Source organism: Coffea arabica, chromosome 7c, assembly GCF_036785885.1.
Source record: "Coffea arabica cultivar ET-39 chromosome 7c, Coffea Arabica ET-39 HiFi, whole genome shotgun sequence".
NCBI classification, from domain to species: Eukaryota; Viridiplantae; Streptophyta; class Magnoliopsida; order Gentianales; family Rubiaceae; genus Coffea; species Coffea arabica.
In genome coordinates, this window is record NC_092322.1 from 10,276,298 (window position 1) to 10,300,371 (window position 24,074).

Below are 24,074 nucleotides of genomic sequence, written 5' to 3' on the forward strand. Positions count from 1 at the left end.
TAAAATAAGAATAAAAGTCTAACATATAATATAAGAAGGATAAAATCATCAACAAATGGGTGGCTATTCTGGGGGCAACTGTAGTCTACTTTCTTGCATGAGGTTCTAAATTCAAATGTCTATTCTAGTATCTTCACAAAATTTTTCCCTTAACATGTAGCCGGTTCCTCCCGCCCGGCTCAACAGCTGGTTCATCGAATCTCTACTCTTAACATCTTCACAAATTTTTTGCCTTTAACATCTATTCTAACACAGTGACTTGTACATCACTCATTTTCCCTTAACAACATGTGATGCTGGAAAGGCAGTAAATCGAATCAATTGGTCGGTTGGTCCACCCATCGTACCACCCAGCTTCTATATTTCAGCAAGTTGTGCACTCTGCAGGCAAGGAGGAAAAAACCATAATAGAGTTCTAAAGTTCCGACAATATTTCATGGCAAACAAATCCGGCAGCTTACATGTTGTCATGTTCCCATGGTTAGCCTTCGGCCATTTCATCCCTTTTCTAGAGCTCTCCAAGTTCATAGCTCAAAAGGGTCACAAAGTTAGCTTCATTTCCACCCCCAAAAACATCGATCGCCTCCCTAAACTCCCACCGAATTTAGCATCTTCTATTACTTTCATAAAAATCCCACTTCCCCCAGTTGATGGGCTACCAGAAAATGTGGAGGCCACGGTAGACCTCGGCGGTCTTGATGTTGCCTTTCTCAAGAAAGCCTATGATGGCTTCGAGCCCGATTTGACTCGTTTCTTGGAAGACTCAGCTCCGGACTGGATTATTTACGACTTTGCTCCATACTGGTTACCTCCCATTGCGGCTAAGCTTAATATAGCGAGATCGTTCTTCAGTATTGTTAGCGCCTCAACTGTGGTATTCTTTGGACCATCTTTTCATGCAATGATCAACGGTACTGATCCCAGAAGTAAGGTGGAGGATTATATAGTTCCGCCGAAGTGGATCCCATTTGAGAGTAAAGTGGCTTATAAGCTGTACGAGAGTAAATGGATTGTGGGAGCTAGTAATCTAGATGGCTCGGGTGCATCGGATATGTATCGGATTGGATCGGTTATAAAGGGTGCAGACGTCGTTTTAGTGAGACATTGCCGCGAGTTTGAAGGCCAGTGGTTAAATTTGCTTGAAAATTTGCAACAACGGCCTGTGATGCCGCTGGGATTGATGCCACCCAAGGTGGAAAAAAGCGGCCTTGAAAGCAACGAGTCATGGATTGCAATCAAGAAATGGTTGGATGGTCAAGGTAAAGGCTCGGTGGTTTATGTGGCATTTGGGAGCGAGGTGTCCATGAGTCAACTGGAACTCGGTGAGTTAGCCCTCGGGCTGGAGTTATCCGGGGTGCCGTTTTTCTGGGCTCTAAGGAATCCATCTGGGCTGCCAGAGGGGTTCGAGGATAGAGTCGAGGGAAGGGGTATTGTTTGGAAGAATTGGGCACCTCAGCTTAACATACTGAGTCATGACTCAGTGGGTGGGTTCCTGACTCACTGCGGGTGGAGTTCGAGTATAGAAGGACTCATGCTTGGTCATCCACTCATCATGCTGCCGTTCGTCATCGATACAGGGTTGGTTGCTCGGATTCTGGAGGAAAAACAGGTGGGCATAGAAATACCAAGAAATCCGGTAGATGGATCGTACACGAGAGACTCAGTGGCCAAATCGGTGAGGTTGATCATGGAAGAAGATGAAGGAAAATCCTACAGGGGCAAAGCAAAAGAAATTAGCGCAGTATTTGGAGATCGAGAGCTGCACGACGGCTACTTACAGAGGTTTGTAGATTACTTGGAAAAGAACGTGCGCAAATCCACATGAGAAGAATTAGTACTATCTTGTAAAATTTGGCACTAGTATTATTGTACAATAATCAGTGCACTAGTATCCATTGTGCAATTTAATTTTTCTGGTTGCATTCTTGATCTACAAGCATATAACTTCAATTAATTATGTTGACTGAATCACTATAATGTATTGCTGCCTTAAAACTGAAGGGGTTTTTGATATTCAACTTTCAACAACACATTAACGACTCCACATAATCTGCTGCTCCATGCAGCAGCTGTCCAGTGCAAGTATTAAAAGAAAAAAAAATATTAAATAAAAGATAAACAGGTCGCCTTCAAATTTGTTCATTTGAATCATTCCTTTGGCTAAATGAATCACGAAAGCAAACGCCCATTAAATCCCGGGGAATAAGATACAAGAACAACTTACCGCGGAACACACTGATTTTTCCATCAGACAACTTCAGATCTTTCTAGTGTCATGAAAAGATTCTCAATAAACAATTGCTGACAATCTAGCGGAAGAAAACAAGAAAAGAAATTGTTAATATATGTCAACATCGACCACCAACTTCAGATCTTTCTAGTGTCAGTAAATGTAATACATACCCAATAATCGACCACCAACATCTAATAAATGTCAACAAATTATTGTGCTAAGATGTCATCAAACAGTGAGGCGTGATTCATGCTGTCTACAACTATGTAATACCATAGAACTCTTTGAGGAAAAGGAACTTAAACAATACCCCAAGTTGAAATCTGTCTTCCTAAAGCCCTGAATTTGTCCATGGCCAACGAGTCCAAGTTGCACTTAGTAGTGATGTTGCCTTGGCTGGCCTTTGGGCATTTCATCCCATTTTTAGAACTCTCTAAATTCATTGCTCAAAGGGGTCACAGAGTCACCTTCATATCCACCCCTAGAAACATCGCACGCCTCCCAAAAATCCCTCCACATCTTGTTTCTTCCATCACCTTTGTTAAAATACCACTGCCCCAAGTTGAAGGACTACCAAAAAATGCTGAGGCCACCATGGACATCCACACAGATCAAATGTCTCTATTAAAGAAAGCCTATGATGGGCTTGAACCTGAACTGACTCAATTCTTGGAGAATTCACTTCCTGACTGGACCAGTTTCAGCTAAGCTAGGAATTTTGAAATCCTTCTTTTGTATTATCAGCGCCTGGTGAGGATGGTCATTTCGGCTCGGATCTCCCGAGACCTCATCCGGTGGTACATCCTGAAGGACCACCTCGGCACATTATTCACCCAGGCGGTCAATACTCTACTGCCACCTCGTCTTAGACCTTCAAGTCGGTCGCCGAGGTGGCGGCTGATTAATAATGCCTGCAGAGGGTAGAAGATGACGTCTGACACCTGACAACCGGCGAACTGACACCCTGACATGCCGTCCGAACCTGGTGAAGATCCTGCCACATCCTGTCACAAAGACTGGTCAAATCAACTTGATACTCCATCATGTCAAATCCCTGGGGACCTGTGCAGGTAGTCTCCCTCTCTCCAGGTGATTCTCTATAAATACCCAACATCTCTCCGAAGGAGAGAGATGACCAATTTCTGGTAGAACACTATCTCCACTCATTGCTTTCCTACTTCTCTATATCCGAACTAACTTAAGTTTCGGAGTTATACCGGGGGATCTAGCCCCTTTTCTTATCCAAACAGGTGACTTCGTCCAAGAGAGTTGCCCAAGGTAAAGATACTCCTCCATTCGAGGTGACTCGCTCCTGCAGGCCGAAAATCACCTCTTCAATTGGCGTCGTCTGTGGGAAAGCAAAGACATTAGAAAATGAAGCCTGCGCGTTCTAGGAGCAGAAAAGCTCTCACTATAGAGGCTGAGCAAAGCAATGCAGCTCAACATGAAGATATCTCTGGAGGGCATGAGTTCCCAAGGACTCAGCCCGCGAACGAAGAAGCCATAACTCGTATGGCCGAGTTCGTAACAGAGAACCCCAACATCTTTGAGGAGTTGGGAAGATGCCTAAAAAGACAAGGCAAGCAAAAGGCCGAGTCTTCTAAGAGGAAGTCGGATGGGTCTCCTGAGGACTCGTCTGAGGAAGAATCTGATGGGAGGCGCTTAAGCCGAAGTGCCTCAAAGCGAGCATTTTCTAAGGCCACCTCTAAGGTAGCCTCCTTGACCAAGGCATTTTCTCGAGGGCTCTTGGGGAGACGACCCGAGGAAGAGCCTCGGCCCTTGGGAATACCTGGGGTGGACTGCATGAGGGCTCCACCATTCACAGATGACATAAACGAGGAAAGGCTCCCTCCTAACTTTAAGCTCCCTGCAGTACAATCTTACGACGGCCGAGGTGATCCCGAAGATCACATCCATGCCTTCATCTCGACCTTCCGCCTATACTGCATTCCAGACCCTGTTATATGCCGGGCCTTTCCAGTATTCCTCCGGGGAACAGCTCAAAAATAGTTCTGGGCCCTAGAACCTAGAAGCATCTCGACCCTGGGTGAGTTAGTGAAGAAGTTTCTCCACCGGTTCGTCTCCTCCCGACTTACGACCAGGACCTCGGCTTACTTGCTCACCGTGCAGCAGAACCCGGGAGAGTCACTCCGGTCGTATGTCCGGAGGTTCCATGAGAAAAGCGTTCAGATACCTGACCCCAATGAGCAGGTAACCCTCGCTGCCTTTACCCATGGACTCGTTGTCGGAGAGTTCAATACGGGGATCCATAAGAAGTATCCCCGCACATTGCATGAATTGTGGTTGAATGTCGAAAAGGGCATACAGGCCGAAGACCTCCACCGCATGAAGAAAGAGGTCCAAACCACTCGCCCAAGGGCTGATCCCAGAAAGGGAAAAGACGCTGGCCAAACTGAAGTGGGGTCGGGAAGTGGCTTCCGAAGTCCTGGCCAAGACCGCCGCAGCGTGTTCGACAGGATATCCAAGGGGAAGTCACCCATTCCCGAGTCCGAGTTGACTCCTTTGAATACTATCCGATCTCAGGTGTTGTCCGTAATGGAACAAAACAACCTCGGGAAGGCCCCACCGAGGATGTTTGGAAGCCGAGACAAGAGGAACTCGAACCTCTACTGCTTGTATCACCGTGACATTGGTCACGAAACTGAGGATTGCAACGATCTCAAGAAGGAGATCGAGAACCTCATTAGATGGGGGCACTTGAAACAGTTCATCCGCCGAGGTGGAGGCCACCAACGCGACGAAAACCGGCGTGACAAACGAGGTGACCAGCGCCGAGATGAGCGGCGGACCACCAGAAGCAGTTGCCGACCCCCTGAGGATCCCAGAAAGACGAAAAGGCCTCCCCCAGACGGATCTGCAGGACATGGGTTGGGATATGGGCCGAATATCGCTGGAGTCATTAACACCATTGCCGGAGGTCCGACGGGAGGGGATAGTCAGAACTCCAGAAAGAGGACCTATAGGCAGGCCAATCCGGATCAGGTCGAGTCGAGTTCTCGCCTGTCTGAGATGATCACCTATGGACCCAGTGATCCCGTCCCAGCTGCCTCCAGCAGTCATGAAGTTTTGGTGATTGAAGTCCTCACCAACAACTACATTGTGAAAAAGGTCTACATAGATCCGAGAAGTTCAGTTGACGTCATGTACCTTCGCACCTTTGAAAGTCTTAAACTGGCCAGGGAGCACATGACCCCGGTGAGAACCCCTCTTGTAGGGTTCGAGGGGCACGTTGTGCACCCCGAGGGAATGGTAACCCTGACGGTGACCGTGGGGCACCACCCCCGCTGCCGAACTATCCCAGTGAATTTCGTGGTGGTTAAGGCTGACTCCCCATATAACCTGCTCTTGGGTCGACCCACTATTAATGCTCTGCGGGTGGTGTACTCTACCTACCACCTAAGCTTTAAGTTTCCTACCCCCGCAGGGGTGGCCGAAATCAGTAGCGACGTCTGCGCTGCCCGGGAGTGTTACCTCGCCACTCTACAAGCGGTCTCCCCCTCAATCTCCGGAACGAGGCCCGAGAAGAGGTCAAATATCCTCTCAATAGATAGTATCGACTCTCAGCGAGTTGAGAAGGTCCCGAGGCTGGAGACTAGGGATGAGGTGGAAGAGTTTCCCGTGGACCCCACGAAGCCTGATCAGACAGTTCGCATTGGTACCCGATTGCCCGGTCCTGTCCGAAGAGGTATGGTGGACCTCCTCAGAGAATATCGGGACGTCTTTGCTTGGGCCGCCGAAGAAGTCCAAGGAGTCCCGCACCACCTCATGATGCACAAGTTGAACGTCGACCCCCAAGTCCGTTCGGTCAAACAGAAGAGAAGGCACCTCGGCCCTGAGCGCAGCCGAGCTGTCGGTGAGGAAGTGGACAAGCTCTTACCCACTAAAATAATCCGGGAAGTCCAATACCCAACTTGGGTGTCCAACCCGGTCATGGTCAAGAAGGATACGGGGGTTTGGAGAATGTGCGTCGACTTCACCGATCTCAACAAGACCTGCCCCAAGAACTGTTACCCATTGTCCAAGGTTAATATCTTGGTAGACTCGGCAATGGGATACGAGATCCTCTGTTTCCTGGATGCGTTCAAAGGTTATCACCAAATTGGTGTGAGCCAAGAAGACCAGGAGAAGACGGCCTTCTACACTGACCGCGGCACGTACTGTTACACTACCATGCCATTCGGGCTGAAGCATGCCGGAGCCACTTACCAACGCTTGGTCAACCAAGCATTCAAGTCTCAGATCGGCCGGAACGTTGAGGCCTATGTGGATGACATCCTCCTCAAAAGCCAGACGACCTCTGCTTTTCTGGCCGACCTGAAAGAGGTCCTTGATATTCTCCGGAAGACGCGAATGATGCTGAACCCCAAGAAATGCGTCTTTGGGATCACCTCGGGAAAATTTTTGGGTTACCTCGTCTCAAGACGAGGCATAGAAGCGAACCCGGATAAGGTGCGAGCCATCCAGGAGATGTCTCCACCTCAGTGCATCCGCGATGTCCAGAGGTTGACGGGGCGATTGGCCGCCCTGAACCGGTTCCTATCGCAGTCAGCTTCCAAGGCCCTGCCATTTTTTAAAGTCTTGAAGAAAGCTGACCACTTCTCCTCGACTGAAGAGTGTCAACAGGCGTTTGAGCAGCTGAAGGACTACCTTCACTACCTTCCCACGCTCACCTCACCTCGTCCAGGGGACAAGTTGATCTTATACCTCTCTGCTGCGGTCGAAGCCGTGAGTGCCGTGCTGATAAGGGAGGAAGGAGTCCAAATGCCCGTCTACTACGTTAGTCGAGTTCTCCGAGGTCCCGAGACAAGATACACACAAGCGGAGAAACTTGTGCTGACCCTGATCCATGCAGCCCGCAGACTCAAGCCCTATTTCCTAGCTTACCACATCTGTTTGAGGACTGATCAACCACTCCGGCAGATCTTGACACGACCTGAAGCATCGGGACGTCTTACCAAATGGGCCATTGAGCTGGGGGAATATGACCTCTCTTATGAATCTCGCACGGCAATTAAGGCCCAGGCTCTCGCGGACTTTTTAGCCGAGCTCACCTTTGATGAGGTGAAAGAACCCATCCCAACTACCATCCCGGTCACAGCTGAAGTGGCCATCGCAGGGCTCCAGTAATGGATTCTACACGTGGATGGATCGTCCAACAGTGAGGGTAGTGGAGCAGGCTTGCTCCTCGAAGACCCCCAGGGAGATGTGTGCTCGTACGCCCTGAGGTTCGACTTCGCTACCTCCAACAATGAAGCCGAATACGAAACTGTCATAGCCGGCTTACAACTAGCTCGAAAACTCGGGGCCGCACACATCTTGGTCTATAGTGACTTCCAACTCATCGTGAACCAGATATTGGGTGAATACGAGGCCAGGGATGAGGTGATGCATCGTTACCTCTCTAAGGTCCTCCAGCTGGTGGCGCACTTTGAGTCTTTCGAAATTCAAAGGATACCGCGGTCACAGAACCGGAGGGCTGATGCTCTCTCCCGACTCGCTTCTACTTCTTTTGGCGACCTGAACAAGACGGTTCTCGTAGAAGTCCTAGTCGAGTCGGGTTACGAAGGAGAGGTTGTATATCCCATTTATCCCGGGGACACTTGGATGGGGCCTTTGGTTCGATTTCTCAGCCGGGGTGAGCTCCCAGACGATCGAGCTGAATCACGGAAGCTTCAACGAAAAGCAGCTCGGTACGCCCTCCTACAAGACCTCTTATACAAGAGATCTTACCTCGGCCCCTGGCTACGATGTATCACGCCGGAGGAAGGCTGGAGAATCCTCCAAGACATACATGAGGGACTCTGTGGTGCTCATGTCGGCTACAGGATGCTCGTTAAGAAAACCCTGTTGCTGGGATACTTCTGGCCAACCATGAGAGTAGATGTCCAGGTCATGGTCCTTAGTTGCTCCTCCTGCCAGCATCACGCCCTTGAGCACCACCAGCCGACCAACCTTATGATCCCCATCACCTCGCCATGGCCATTCGAGCAATGGGGAACTGACATAATTGGTCAATTCTCCAGGGCTCCAGGCAACTATGCCTACGTGGTGGTGGCCGTGGACTATTTCACCAAGTGGGTTGAAGCTGAGCCCCTGAGAAGCATTACCGGGGCTGCCGTGCAGAAATTCTTTTGAAAAAACGTGATTTGTCGCTTCGGCTTGCCCCGGGTGGTAATCTCGGATAATGGCAGGCAGTTCGCAGATAATCCTTTCAAGGAGTGGTGTGAAAACTTGGGGATTAAGCAACATTTCACTTCGGTTGGACACCCTCAGGCAAATGGACAGGTTGAGAACTTTAATCGAACTCTCCTTCATGGTCTCAAAACCAGGCTTCACCGGACTGGATCGTCCTGGATGGAAGAGCTTCCTAGCGTGCTGTGGTCCTACCGAACGACGCCGAGATCAGCAACTCAAGAAACTCCGTTCTCTCTAACTTATGGATCCGAGGCTGTCGTCCCAGCCGAGTTCATCACTCCCAACCCGCGAATGGCCGCGTATGCTGCCGAGGTCAACGAAGAGGAGCGACGAGTTGATCTCGACCTCGCCGAAGAGAAACGCGATATGGCCGCGGCCAAAGTTGCTATTTATAAAAATATCCTAACTGGTTATTATAATGCTCGAGTCAGACACCTAAGCTTCAGTCCGGGAGACCTGGTACTCCGGAAGAACTCGATTAGCCGAGCTGAACCCCAGGGGAAACTTAACCCCAAAAGGGAGGGACTCTACCGTGTTGTTGAGTCCAGCAAAAATGGATATTGTAAACTAGCTTACCGAGATGGTTCTCGGGTGCCCCGAACTTGGCACGCTGAAAACCTTAAGTTGTATCACCCTTGAAAGGTACGTGTTCTTAAATTTCACTTCTTTAAGTTATTTCTCACTCATTCTTATTTCATTACAAGTGACAAATAAGGGGACAAAGCAGTAGTCAAAAGAAAACTGAACTCGATCGAAAAGAAGGCACAAATGTGCAAGGATAAAAAGTCAACTTTATTGAAGTAAAGGCCGAGGTTGTAAATGACCTCGGCCCCATTGACAAAAGTAAAATACCGAGGCTATCCATGACCTCGGCCCTCTATTACAAAAATAAGTGCTTCTAAGCACCTCCTGCCCCGGCGTCCTGCTTTCCAATAGTCTCGCCCCCTGCCTCGATTTTTTGCTGTCCTTCACCTCCTCCGCCGGCCTGGTCCTCTCCAGCGCTGTCACCATCTAGATCGAACTTTTGGAGCTATTTGTTGAACTCAACACGCACCTCGGCTAGGTCTCTCCCACATTGGATACCCTCAGCCATGCGGTCGCACAGTTCCTTGGCGTCCTCGTTGTAGTGTTAAGCACTTTGAAGGGACTGCAGCTGCTCAGAAGAAAGAAAGGACGCCACCTTGTTAATGGCTGAGGTATACTCGAACATGAACCTCGGCCGGGTGAGCTCGCCGAGGTCACGAGTAAATGACTCCGACTTCCGGAAGGCCTCCACGGCAGTGACCCCGGCTTCGTTGATGGCCTCCTTGGTCGACTGTTCTTCTTCAACTCTCCTCCTTCTCTCCTCGTCAAGAGCAGTTACGAGGGAGCTGTTTGCGACCTCGGCCTTCTCCCTGACCGCGTCGGCTTCGTCTCGTTCCAGCTCGATGGCCTCTAGCTTCTTTTCCAGATCGGCGATCTTCTTCTTGAGCTCGGCAGGAGGCTCATAATTTTTCATGAACTTTCCATACCGTTGGATCATCTCGGCAAAAAAGGCCGTGGTGGAAGCCCACGACACCGAGGCGCTCTGCATCAGCTCCCTTGCGGAGAGCTTTCTGGCATAAGTACTGTCTCGAGGCAGCACCGAGTGCACCAAAAGCTCCTGAGCCACCAGAGGATTCTTGCAACGATCGTTGACGTTAATATCCCACTCCGGATACCAATGTGATCCGGGGTGCCTCTTATCCTCCTCGGCTGCTTTGTGGGGCACGTGGTGGAGGTTGAACAAAGATGACCTCGTGACGGGGTTCTCTGGGAACACAGTCACACCCTGACCTCGGGGGGGAGTGGCAATTGTGACCTCGCGAGAAGGAATTCCCACAGGAATCGTCGAGGCTCGGGAACCTCCTGGAGTGGCCGAGGTGTGCGAGTCCTCGCCCACGATCATCACGGCAGGCTCGCGGTAGTCTCTTGCCGTGGCGGTTTTCTTAGCCGGCCTGGTAGAGGGCTTAGCGGCGTCCTTGCGCTTTTTGGGAGCTCTCTTGACCACCTCGACATCTCCCGAGGTTATCAGGTCGGAAATCTTCGTCACTGCAAAGCATGAAGAAGAGTTAGTTAGAATTCAAGAAAGATAAACAAAAAGGGAAGAAATGGAAAAATACAAGGTCTGTGAAGCCTAGTCGAGAGTAAGACGGGCTGATCAGAGCTCGTCAAGGCTCGACTAATCCCGCCTTCCACGAGCACCACTTCGGGGAAATCCCAGCAGTTTATCCTGAGGCCCGACCCCGTTAACTTCTGGAAGTTACGCTCTTCTAACTTCCCTGAAGATGTCTCTTTGATCGAGGTGGGAGGCCTCCACCAGAATCCGCGATGGAAGTCATCAGCCGAGACGAAGAAGAAGTTTTGCTTCCACTCTTTTATTGAGCTCGGAGCATCAACCACCAATTTCGGAACTTTGTTTCCGAAGTAGAACCATCCTTTTTCACTCCCGCTGTTCTTGAGTGAGTAACAGCGGCGAAAGAGGTTGACCGAAGGTTCTATCTCCTGATGTCGGCAGAGTAGCTGGAAGCCGACGAGAATGCGGATGGCGTTAGGGGTGCGTTGAGTGATTCTCACCCCCCAGTACCTCAGGCAATCCCGAAGAAATCTCGTCGTGGGCACTCTGAGCCCGGCCTTCAGCTGTTCCTGGTAGATAGCCACTCTGCCCTTTGGTGGCAGTGCAGCTGACTGATGAGGCTGGGGTATATAAATGCTGTAATCCCTTCTCCAGGGATACCTGCGGACCACCTCGGCTATTGAGGCGTGTCCCATACCACTAGTGAAGAACGGCATCTGGCCGTAGTTGAGAGTTGCTACGTTCAGAGGAGTGGAAGGTTCTTGTACTCCCTCGTATCTAGGGATCTCAGTCCCGAGGTCATTATTGTATAGGACATCGGGCTCGACCTCAATCTCTTCGGGCTGCACCTCAGCCGCCTCAACTCGGCGTGATGCCTCGGCACTTCCTTCCTCAGCTCGGTGAGACGCCTCCGTGCCTCCGCCCTCAGACGCGGTCCTTTCTTGGGTGAGGTCAGGCCTTACTGTCTCTTTATGCGTACGAGCTGTTCTAGCCATTGTCAGAAGAGGAAGAAGTGAACTTACTTAGAAGATGTGATTCGAAAGGAGTGCCGAAGAAGATGTGGTTTAGAAGGATTGCCGAAGTGAAAAGATGAAGAAACAGAGCTCTGAGGTGATTCACGATTTTTGGTAAAGAATGAAACGGTAAAAAGGGGACCTATTTATAGGCACCCAGGGGAACAGTGAAGAGGCGCGTTCTCTCTCTCTCCTCATTAATGAAAAGGCTGTTCGTCTGCCTCCGATTTCGCCCCTGTTCATGCACCTGCCGCTCAGACTGGCAGCCATCGCGTCGATCCCTCAGTAGTCCCATCCGCGCAGTCATGATTACTGCATCTCGTGTCTTACACGCTTATCAGCTTCGGGAAGTAACGACTTCGGGAGACCACGACCTCGATTTCCTCGAAGCTTGGGGGGCTTAGTGAGGATGGTCATTTCGGCTCGGATCTCCCGAGACCTCATCCGATGGTACATCCTGAAGGACCACCTCGGCACATTATTCACCCAGGCGGTCAATACTCTACTGCCACCTCGTCTTAGACCTTCAGGTCGGTCGCCGAGGTGGCGGCTGATTAATAATGCCTGCAGAGGGTAGAAGATGACGTCTGACACCTGACAACCGGCGGACTGACACCCTGACATGCCGTTCGAACCTGGTGAAGATCCGGCCACATCCTGTCACAAAGACTGGTCAAATCAACTTGATACTCCATCATGTCAAATCCCTGGGAACCTGTGCAAGTAGTCTCCCTCTCTCCAGGTGAATCTCTATAAATACCCAACGTCTCTCCGAAGGAGAGGGATGACCAATTTCTGGTAGAACACTATCTCCACTCATTGCTTTCCTACTTCTCTATATCCGAACTAACTTAAGTTTCGAAGTTATACCGGGGGATCTAGCCCCTTTTCTTATCCAAGCAGGTGACTTCGTCCAAGAGAGTTGCCCAAGGTAAAGATACTCCTCCATTCGAGGTGACTCGCTCTTGCGGGCCGAAAATCACCTCTTCACCTAGTGTTTGGGCTTTCTTGGACCATCAGACATGTTGATTAATGGCACAGATCCAAGAAGCAAGGCTGAAGACTTCATGGTCCCGCCGAAGTGGGTAGCTTTTCAAACAAAAGTGGTTTACAAGATCCATGAAACTAATTCCGTTCTGCGAATTGTTAATCCCAACGTTTCAGGTGTCTCGGATGCATACCGAGTTGGAATGATGACCAGGGATTCAGACGCTGTTATTGTAAGACACTGCTTGAAGCTGCTAAATGAGATACATCCCACTCCAGTGATGCCTCTGGGATTAGTGCCACCCCATTCCCGAATTGACAACAAAATTGATGATGAGATGAATGATGAAGCTTGGTTTCCAATCAAAGAATGGCTCAATGGTCAAAACAGAGCCTCTGTACTTTATGTAGCATTAGGGAGCGAAGTGCCACCCAGTCAAACAGATATCAGCGAGCTGGCTCTTGAGCTATCAGGGGTGCCTTTCTTTTGGGTTCTGAGGAAGCCACCCGGCTTCAGTGAATCTGAATCAGTTCAGTTGCCTGATAAGTTCAAAGAGAGAGTTCAGGTAAGGGGAATGGTATGGAAAGGTTGGGTGCCACAGTTGAAGCTACTGAGTCATGAATCCATTGGCGGGTTCTTGACTCACTGCGGTTGGGGTTCAACTATAGAGGGACTCGCATTTGGTCATCCACTTATTATGTTACCCTTTCTGCTGGATCAAGGGTTAAATGCTAGGGTTCTATAGGACAAGCAGTTGGGGATAGAAGTGGCAAGAAGTGGACAGGATGGGTCATACTCGAGAAACTCAGTGGCCCAGACAATTAGATCGATCATGGTTAAAGAAGAGGGAAAGATAATCAGAGACAAGGCAAAAGAAATGAGCGGAGTAGCAGGAAACAAAGAACTACATGATGCTTACATAAACAAATTTCTTGAGCTTTTGGGGCTAATTTCTTAGAATATTTACATTAAAAAAAAACAACCGCCAAATGCACCTCTGACATGGAATGTTTCTCATTCTATAGCTGCCGTGCTAACTCAGCACGACAGCACAGTTTTTCACTGCAGACGTCTGTAAAAATGTCGGGTGGCAGCAGGTGTCAGTCGCGGACGTGCTGATTGGGCACGTCCACGACTGACAGAAGCAGACTGCCACGGTCCTGTAAGTCAGGTGCGGACGTGCTGACTAGGAGCAGACTGCCCAGTCAGCATGTCCTCAGAACTTGTCCTCAGACTCGGAGCAAAGAAATGAGGTTGTAGAAAGATATGGGATTTTCTTAAGGGGGTTTGCCCCTCTCCTGAGCCAGTGACTTTCTTCTGTTTTTTGCCCCCGAGTCTCCACAAAGCCAACAACCTTTCAGCTGCAGAAACTGAAGATGTTTTCTAGCCATGGATCCATGGACGAATTGAAGTGCGAGGTCTGTTTCTGGTTCCTCATCATCAATCCACAATATTCATGCTCTTCCAAACACTCCCAAAAAAAAAAAAGGAAAGAAAGAAAGATCACGGAGGACTGAATTTGAGACCATGATGATAATTTCTCTGAGCAAATGAAATTTTGGCACTGAGACAAAGTGGCCCGTATCTTGGTTGGGCAACTCGGATGGCAGAAGTAGGAGAATCTGGTATGGGTTCTCTCCGACATGCAACCGATTTTTGCAGTGATGGCGGTTTACTTCCTCATTGCCTTACTGATATGACGGATCTGAGCCTTAACTAAGTTCCATTCTTTTTTTTTTTTTTTTGTTGAGAATCCATATTCAACAAGCTCGCTTCTCACCTCAATCCTCATTAGAGTTTTCTTTCTTTTCCTTTCTATCCTAAACTCACAAACTAGCCTTGGTCTCTACATGCTTTATCAGCTTTTTCAGATCGAGAGGCGTCGGTAGAAGGAGGACCCCTAGAATGAGGCAGTGTAATTGTGGGGGAGGTAGGGAGTTTTGTGGAGGGTTCTTGCCCCTAGAATGGAGGGTTCTTTCTTGCCCCTAGTTAGATTTTTGAGCTAAGCCCGTATCTTGGCTGGGCAAGAATCACAAGTACTACTAGTGATTTTTGCAGCCATGGCGGGCTTGAGCCATTTTCTGTCTGATTAAAGGCAAATCTGAGCCTCCTTTCTCTTTTTTCTTTACTTTGCTGATTTATTTTTCCCTTATTTGCTCTGTTTTCTTGTACAGTTTCCTCATTATGGTATTATGTGTCAAAATTCTGTTTTCATATCCGAAGCTTTTTTTTCCTCGTTATGGCTAATTTTCACATGGCGTTGTCGGCCTTTGTCACGGGCAGAAAGCAGGCGCCTGACACCTTTTTTTTTTTTTTTAACTGTCTTCTGCAGCCGTGCTGACTGGGCACAGCCTCAAGCAAGCATTGGCTTTTTGACCGTGCTTACTTTTTCCAAAAAAAAAAAAAAATCAAATTTATTATGCGGTCGTGCTGAGTCAGCACGGCACGTATATATTAAGAAACACCCATGTCAGAGGTACACTTGGCGGATTATTTTTTTTTTTTACCTATAATCTAAGGAATTAGCCAGCTTTTGGAGGATACTCAACACAAACCCAAGAACTAATTCCGACTGTAAGTTTTTTACAACAAATTTGATCAACTTGAAGTTTTTCACAACAAATTTGATCAACTTGCGCCCCTCCCACAATATGTTTATCACTAGTTAATTCTTTTTCTTTTTAATTTTTCTTTATGAAAGTGCCATGTAGTAATTCAACTCTTCGTTTCTTTATATTAGCATGCCGCCTATTAATATAAAATTAGTGTCTGGTATAACTTTTAAACATCAAATAACGAATTCCCCTTAATTTCTTTTTTGTAAAAATGTCCTACGGTGATCTAACTCTTACTTTCCTAATATTAACAATCGCAAGTATATCACTTTAATTTAGTGTATGATTACTTTAACTTTTAAATAGCAACTAAGAAAATACTAATTTTTTCTAGATATTAATTATTAGAACTTTGAAGTAGCAACTAAAAAAACACTATACCAATAGGAAACAAAAGACGAATATCTTCATGGCACAACAGCCCACACCCAGAATCAATAAGTATTAGCACAATAATTTCATCTGTAAAATCTTTTTACAAAATTGGCATTCTACAACAAACACTAATATTTATGTAGGATTATGCTATAGAACTAAAAGAGTGGGAAAACTTATCAAAGAATGGTACCTTTACATCTATACGAGAAGGTATTTAACTGAATTATCCTATGAGGCATGCAAAGTTAACTCATTTTCCTTGAAATCAGGCTTCAGTGCGGTATCCCTACCCATCAATTCTTGGAATCCTTTGATCTTTACAGGAGGAGGCCTGACCAAGCAGCTGGGAATAGAATTGTGCAGAAGTGAGTATAAAATGGGTCACACACAAGAAACTCGGTGGGCCAGACAGTTAGGTTGATCACTGTTGAAGACAAGGGACAGATATTCAGAAACAAAGCAAAAGAAATGAGTGTAGTTGGAAACAAAGAGCCACATGATACTCAAGTCAACAAGTTTCTTGAGTTTATGGAGGATAATCAACACAATCCGAGATCTGATCTTGACATGCACCAGAGTCACAGATTCTCTACTCCACATTGCAGAGGTGGTTCTGGATCTTCTAAATATTTTTCCTTTATAAATTCATCTATCCTAAGAGCAAAACATTAAAATGTCAATATCAATAAGTAATTGCAAGCTACTTATCACAAAATGTTACAGGCTATCCCAAAAGACAAACGTAACAGGCATTAGTCCAAGTGCACAGTTGATTGTCAGCATCGCAAGTGTACAGCTCAAGATTGTCATTGTACCTCGGGTTGGTCGTAAATGTATTGCTATGTATATTATATATTATCCTGGCATTCCTGATCCAATGCTGTTTTTCCCTAACATAGGGTAAAGGTTGCCAATTTCCAAAATAAATTTGAGATTATATTGAAAACAGAAGGGTCAAGTGTTAAGCAAGTAAACATCACTAAGAAACCCATAATCAGTTAAAACAATGCCTCTCATATTGCCGTGTAAAGGGCTGTCAACAGGGCCCGGTTAGCCCAAGCCCGGCCCATTTAGCCTGCAAAAGCCCAATGAGCCTTGTGTTTGATCGGGCTGGGAAGAGCTTGGTCATAATAGGCCCAAATTATATGTGAGCCAAACTTGAATCTCATTAGCCTCAAGCCCGATTGAGGCCCAGCCCATTCATATGTATAATTATAATTTTATATATATATAAATATATATATTAATTGCATATTGAATAATATATACAATTTATAAATATACATATTATAACATTAAAATATTAATAATTTATATACAAATTTATAATAATTTATAAACATTAATATATTATATATAATTATGTAATTAATTATGAACTTGAACCCAAAGCTCATATTATATGATCTGAGCCCAAGCTTGAGCTTTCTGACCTAGGCCTGAGCCCAAAAGCCCCATTTATTTTTTGAGCTGAGCTTGGGCACACCAAATCCTGCTCATGGAGCCTGATTGCACCCCGAGAGTATAACCCACAACTCAATACGAGTTTAAAGCTTTGGCTTATATAATACAATGTGCCTATATGGCAACAGAAGCTGTCACACACCTCTTTTGATAAATGCAGAAGCTATCACCCAATGGTTGATTCGAAAACAATCTGAGAATTAATTTAGAGGTCACTTCAAGGGCTGCAAACGAGCTGAACCGAGTTGAGCTTTGGCCTTATCGAGTCGAATCTTGACTTAATTTCATCGAACTCGAACTTTAGCTCGAGCTCGACGAGCTGGTAATTTTCAAACTCGAGCTCGAGCTCGACTCGATTCGAGCCGAGTTCGAGCTCAAAAAAAATAAAAAATAATTATTTTATTTTCAAAAAAATAAATAAAATAATATTTTTTCTTAATAAAATATTAAGGATATTTATGTAATTTTACTATTAAAAATAAAAAATATATATATATATATATATTCGAGTTCGCGAACTAACGAGCTTAATGTTTTGAGCTCGAGCTCGACTCTGGCTCGACCAGCTCGAGCTCGAGTCGAGCTTGAATCAAGTCGCTCGCGAGTCTCGATTCGTTTGCACCCCTACTTCAAGGTATATCTTTTCACAATATCTTCCCATTAGCATTTCGAGAACCAAGTACAGTAAGACAAAAACAAATGAAGCAAGCACATGAGTACACAAACGACGAATAGCAGCAGACTCCACACAACACTACATATACTTTTTCAAAAGTGAAAACATGGAAAACAAATAATAGATTCTTTCCGGGTGATACATTCTCTGCCATGAATCAAAAGTCAAGTGGGCCACGTATTGAAAGGACATTCCTCTAGAACACTTATTATGTTTTTCAATATGCTTCATATGTATCCTACCACTAATGGAGGAAAGCTGAGATTAATTACACAAACAAAAAGAAAGAAAATAATAAATAACGCTAGTAAATTTTTTGCAGTATTTAATGGACATAGGCATCTATTACCAACATGAGAGAATCAATAAAGTTAGCATAACAATTTCATTTTCAAAATTTTTTCAGAAATTGTCATTGTGTAACACATTAGATTTAAGTAGAATTTGCACATTGGAACTTGACGAGCAAGAACACTTCTAAAATAGTACCTTCTATGCCGGAAGGTATTAAACTCAAAGCTATACTATTTGGCCGGTGATGTTAGTTTGTTTTCTTCCGAATCATGTTTAAGTGTAGCATCCCCACCCATCAATTCTTGAAAGCCTTCAACCTTTACAGGAGGAGCCCTAGCCATCCCCATGTTCCTAAAAAGGAAGCACATGTTAGTAGAGATATTGTCACATCCTAGCTAGTATTCAACAATCAAAGTTCCTTACGGGGACTGCATTTGAGGAATTTGAGGCGAAGACATGGGCCTGAACTGATTGCTAGTTTGGAAAGATGTCATAGCAGCGATTTGTTGCTGACGAAACGGCTGCAGCTGGGAATGCCGGGAATTGATTGTGGCAAAGGTATTATTGTCCATTGGGAAATCAGATGGATTTTCAACCTTGACTTCCACCATAGGCCTATCCTTGTCCATATTTATATTCATGTTCATACCAGGACGAGGTGTTGACTGCTGTCGTCTTCTCATTCTCTCCCATTGTTGATGCTGCTGAAAAGCCAGATTCTGGGAATTAATCATCTGTTGAAGCTGAGGAAGCATTTGCCTTGGAATCTGTTAGTAGGAAGAATATGTTACTACGTTTACAAGGAGGCTAACAGTAAAACTTGGCAGACTAATTTATTCAGCCAAATTCCTTTACTATTAGACCAAATAAGGAGCACAAAATAAAAAAAAAATGTAAAAGATGAGCCAAAAAAGGGCAGACGTACGCCTTTTTTCCACAAATGACAGTTCTCCTACATGTGCATAGTCATAAATTGCCTTGGAATAAATGTCAGGGACGACAAATACACCTAAGCCAACTACAACTTACTGGCCAATTTCTTATTACTACTGCCTTTTAGAGTTTAAAGATGGTTTGAAAACTGTAGCAAGACAACTTGCATGAAAATTTCACCATGGACAGTCCTCTGATCTCCCAGAAAGTTAATTGTAACACTAAAACATGGTGTCATATTCTATACACCTGCTGCGATGGCCGGATGGGTCCTTGGTTCTGTGATTGCAATTGCAACTGAAATCCCTGTACTTGTTGCTGAGTTTGCGGTACAGGATTCCTGGTAGCATCCTTCACAAGCTCAGACAGTACCACAAGATTACTGTTGAGGCAACATGGGGGAATGCATTAGAAATAAACTTGAAAAGAAAAAATGTTGTCAACAAAAATAATTACCGTATCAAGCAGATTACTCATTAAGTTCACCGCTCATTCTTTATATGGTTGCTAGCATGGCATCAATATTTGCAAGCTATAGAAATCTATGTGTAAATTGGCTACCAAAAGTTTGTTCCCCTGAAAGTTTACACTATCAGATTCTGGATTACCATGCTTCAGGGAGATCTTATATTTCTTGCAAAAATTAGAATGTGATGCATAATTCAGTACGCATAATTGAGCATCATCAGCATTCAGGTATAATCAAGAAACCATTTACATTAACAATTATGAAATTGACAATATAAGACTTTGTACAATCTGATGTGACAAGGATTGATGTTCACCTATATCCAGTTGTGTGAAGGAACATCTTTAACAACTCCATGACTGAGCATTGCTTTCTGTAGCTATCAGCAAGTAGCTTTAATGTACAACCTAATTTGCATACACGACTGCTTAATAACTGAGACAAAACTTCCAGTGGCATTTCTGAGGAACCTTCAAAACCAACTTTAGATAGGAAACGAGCTATCACTTTCTGTGATAGCTGTGATGCTTGCTCCTGACCCAGAAGTTTCCCACGCCCATCATAACCAATCCTTCCACGATTTTGATTTCCTTTCGGATCCATACTTAGGTATTCTGGTCTGATACCTAGCCTTTCAATCATGATAGGACTCTTGGTAACGATCTGAGGTAAGGTGTCTAGAATCCCATTGAACTCCACTTTTACGTTCAGTGAAACTCTATGTTTCTGCAAGACAGCACTATCTGGAACACAATTCATACTAAACATAGTTTCAGGGAAAAACGGTGCTTCATCATCAAGTGCATTGTTGTCCTCCACTATTGAGGTTAACAGCATGTTTGACCCGCTGTCTAACATGGAATTGCCAACACCAATGTTCTGATCTACCTTGAAAGCAACTCTCTTTCTCTTGTGATTTTCCGCAACCCTAAGATAATTATACATATGTTCAGGAGTCCTTTTTTCTGTTTCCTGATCTCCGAAGGATAGTCTGTATGATTTACTTGCTCTATACTTCTCAAAAAACTGAGCATACCATGTTTCAGGTAATTCATCGAACTTGAACCTTTGGGGCAAAGAACCAATTTCTGATTCAGTGTGTCTCGATCCAACACCAAAAGATGATTTGCTCTGAAAAGAGAAAAGAGTAAATAAGTTGGTGAAGTAGTAGAAATGGAGAAGAAAATTAAATTAAAAAGACCAATGCATGATGTCAAGTCAAGCATGAACAAGAAAAACTTCTTTTTGTGGTAGTGCACGAAAAGAAAAGAATATAACCTACGAAGGAAAGCACAACTCTAATACACATAGTACAGGAATGATAGAATCTCCTACTACCAGATAGAATGCGATGAGAAGTTTAGCAAGCAGACCTAATTACTAAACTTCATAAGCTCTGGAAATAAATTTCAGCTGAGTTAAAGTATTGGTGCAACAAAATATGAACGAATTGTCAGCCAAACTTGGTAGAAAGGAGTGCATACAAAATGAACAAAAATCCCCAGGGCGTGGCGGGGGCGGGGAAGGCCTCTTGGTACTTCATCATTGATGATTTGACCAAGAAAAAAAAGATGCTCTAACCAGAACAAATTTTTCACATCAGGAAATAACCAACAAATTAATGAGAACATAAAGAGGAAAAGAAAGAAAGAACAAAAAAAGCGAAAAAACTTCTAATGTTTATCGCAGATGTCAGTGCATAACCTTCTTGTTTGTGAGAGAGAGAGTTTTGACTAAATTCCGACCATTCTATTTCCAAGAAATTACAACTATAATCACCCAATTAAGTTTAAAATTAGAATATCATCTAACCCTTCCAACTAAAAAGCATTTTTGATAACGCTAAAGCTCTAAGGTTGGCATTTATAAATTGATACTCAGACATGAGTCTTCAAGAGACATGATAAAAGCTCTTTTTTCCTGACGAGCCATTCTGAGCAAACAGTGGCTAAAAAGCTAATTCAAGCTTTGCTTTCAGCTTCCATTCAGTTAGGCAATGACATCTCCGAAAAAAAATTAGATGCTTCAGATTTTAGAAGCAATTTTATTCTCTTCTCAACAAAAAATAACAAAAACAACTCAACCATTTTCATTTTACGTTAACAAAATTTATAACTCAAACACCTCTGGCAAATGTGATCATACATCCTCATCATTTGACACCTATTATCCAAGAATTCATGAGAAATTCAACTTATCTAGCAATATCATCCCATAATCTTACATATGGAAATCTATTGACTGGAAAAACGCTCAATCATATTCCTAATTTCATCACTTTGACTTCAAAAATCAACCAACAATTGAGAAAAAGAAAATAAAGAAAACAAAACCGAAATTCTGAAAAGGAAGAGAGTTTATTTAGCAAAATGAAACCTTTGATGCCGTCGCATTTGTAGAAGAAGCAAGAACACTATCCGACCGTTGAGCAGCTTCCTCCAAAGTGAAATACACATCATCACCGTGCAACTGCAAATCTGAGAACAGAAAATAAAATTAGTCAAAACATAACTAGAATACTCAATTCCTTAAAATAATTCTAAACTCAGTAATTTTCCCGTACAATTTGGACTCAGTTTCGAGATTGCATTCGAGGACGATGAAGGTGATAATAACTGAGGATTATTATTAGGAGATCGGAGGAAGAGAGAAATTGAGGCTTTATCGAAAAGGAGAGCTCGTGCTCGGAGCTGGAGGTGTAGCAGCGCCCTAGTTTTAAGCGAATCGACGGCGGCGGTGGCGGAGGACGAGGAGGAGGTTGAGGAGTCGGCGGGATAGTCAGCTCGCATGAAGGCTTCCCAAGCCGAAGGAGAAGCGAGGAAGTGAACGAAGCTGGAGTGGAGGGATTCGCCGAGCCACGTGCGCCATACGCCGTGGCTCTCCAGCTTCCGAGCTAGCTCGTAGCCTCTGCCGTCGTCTCCCAGCAAAGCCATGTGTGTGTGTCTGTCTGTCTGTGTGTGAGGAAGATGGGAGTGATGACTCGGAAGAGCGATGACGGGTGAGTTTTGCGGTCGGGTCAACGATGCGGCGGGTGGGTAACTTGATTTTGTTGTTAATCAGAGTATTGGTCCTTTTGGACAAGTTCCCTAGTAAGCCCAAGTTGAAGTTTTTTTTTTTTGGGGGTTCTGAAAAAAGGTTCGCTTTTTTTTTTTTTCCCCCTTCTGTAAAGACAAATTTGACTGGTATCCTTATATTGTATAAGAATGAATTTAGGGTAAAAATTTCAATCGTAAGAATGAGACTATTTTGAAAATATGAGAGTATTTGAAGTGTAATTGAAGTATTTAATATGAATCATTATAACTGATTTGGTTTTTTTATAATTACTTAAATGTCCTCAGACATTTAAAACTATGGATAAGTTTAACATGTGACAGTATTCGATATCCAATTAAATATTCAGTACAATTGAATTCAACTTGTATTTTAGTGACATTACATAAAAATTCTTTTAATCATTTAATTGTATTAACATCTAAATCTCTTAATTTCTTAAAACCTTTCTCAACAGTTATTTGCAAACTTATGATATATAAATGTTAAGACACAATTAATGCTGATTAGTAGAGAAGTTTGGTTTCTTGGCCGTTACCATAGTAACTCTCATCTATTCAAATTCATTTCATTTACCTATAAACTTTGTTCCACTACAATCATGTAGTCTATTGAATTCAGATGTTGCTATATTAGCTACTACTCTTTCCCATTTTACAACATCTTTCTCAATAGGTTTGTTTTCTTTAACTAATCTACTTTTTTTGTTGTAAGAAATTTGTAATCTTGCAAGTTATATATGCAATACTTTTTTTAGTGTTTTAATTCAATTGCCCATGTTAGATAGGCTTGATAGGGAGGAGATCACATTTGTTAATTGTTATTTGTGGTTTAGAATAAGTTTGTCATCATAAATTTTTTCATTAATAGATTGCATCTACTTCTTTTGTTGTTTTAACTATTAGTTACAGTAATTTTCAAATCATTTGCTACATTTTTTATGATTCCATTTAGGCAATTTTTTACTTCATTTGATTTGCCAATATATTTAACTATCTACTTAAAACTATTTGGCTGCAAATCTAAAGTATGTACTTTATTACTTTTAATTGTTTTCTTGAATTAAGTGGATTAAGATGTTTTAGTACTTCTTTAAGGTAATTATTCATCTAGATTAGCATGTTAGTTATTGTATATCTTTGCAACTAGGTCAAAAACTGATGTTTTGTGATTGTAATCCCATCGAGAAGGAAATGTTTTGCTATATGTCCTAAATCATACAATAAATCATAATTGATTGATTTATCAATGTGAAATTTTCATGATGATATGTCCTTGGAATCAATATAAATCCAAGAATTTGGCTTGCAAGAACCGAAATTCCACTAGCAATGATTTCTTCAAGTAGACTAATTTTTCAAATCTCACTTATATGACAAGATAATAAGATAGATTGCCCTCATATCAAGATCAAATTCAAACTAAACGATAAAATTTAACATCTCTAAAATGCATGAGTAGATATAAGTAGATCTTTTATTCTATTAGATTAGACGCAAAGTTATTAATCGTATTTTATAATTATATTTTATTGCATATTATATTTTTTGACTCAATATGTAATTTATGATTTTTTTTGTTTAATATCACATAATAAAATTGTCATACTTCAATTCTTATACTACAAAATACTAAATAATAATTAT

At 43.9% G+C, this 24,074-nt stretch overlaps 3 protein-coding genes across 7 annotated transcripts; 2 read left to right on the top strand and 1 right to left on the bottom strand.

Moving 5' to 3' along the window:
* Positions 1–22,442, bottom strand: LOC113700132 (uncharacterized). Of its 5 annotated transcripts, none has more exons than XM_072057736.1 (7): positions 21,938–22,442; positions 21,751–21,851; positions 19,691–20,505; positions 19,155–19,287; positions 18,396–18,739; positions 18,168–18,323; positions 1–2,309 (listed from the first exon to the last, which is right to left on the bottom strand). In XM_072057736.1, the coding sequence occupies exons 1-6, from the start codon at positions 22,305–22,307 to the stop codon at positions 18,203–18,205; spliced, it is 1,884 nt and encodes a 627-aa protein (XP_071913837.1). In that variant the 5' UTR covers positions 22,308–22,442; the 3' UTR covers positions 1–2,309; positions 18,168–18,202. The 5 variants fall into 5 exon arrangements, with proteins under 5 accessions (XP_071913837.1, XP_027076425.1, XP_027076424.1 ...); XM_027220624.2 differs by lacking the exon at positions 1–2,309 and adding an exon at positions 15,586–15,881; XM_027220623.2 differs by lacking the exon at positions 1–2,309 and adding an exon at positions 15,586–15,962.
* On the top strand, positions 437–1,922 carry LOC113700116 (putative UDP-rhamnose:rhamnosyltransferase 1). The gene has a single exon (XM_027220581.2). The coding sequence runs from the start codon at positions 437–439 to the stop codon at positions 1,823–1,825; it is 1,389 nt and encodes a 462-aa protein (XP_027076382.1). The 3' UTR covers positions 1,826–1,922.
* LOC113699512 (UDP-glycosyltransferase 91D2-like) lies at positions 12,580–13,503 on the top strand. Its single transcript, XM_027219879.2, has 2 exons — positions 12,580–13,110; positions 13,291–13,503. Exons 1-2 carry the CDS (start codon positions 12,580–12,582, stop codon positions 13,501–13,503), a joined length of 744 nt encoding a protein of 247 aa, XP_027075680.1.
* Positions 22,443–24,074: the final 1,632 nt, after the last annotated feature.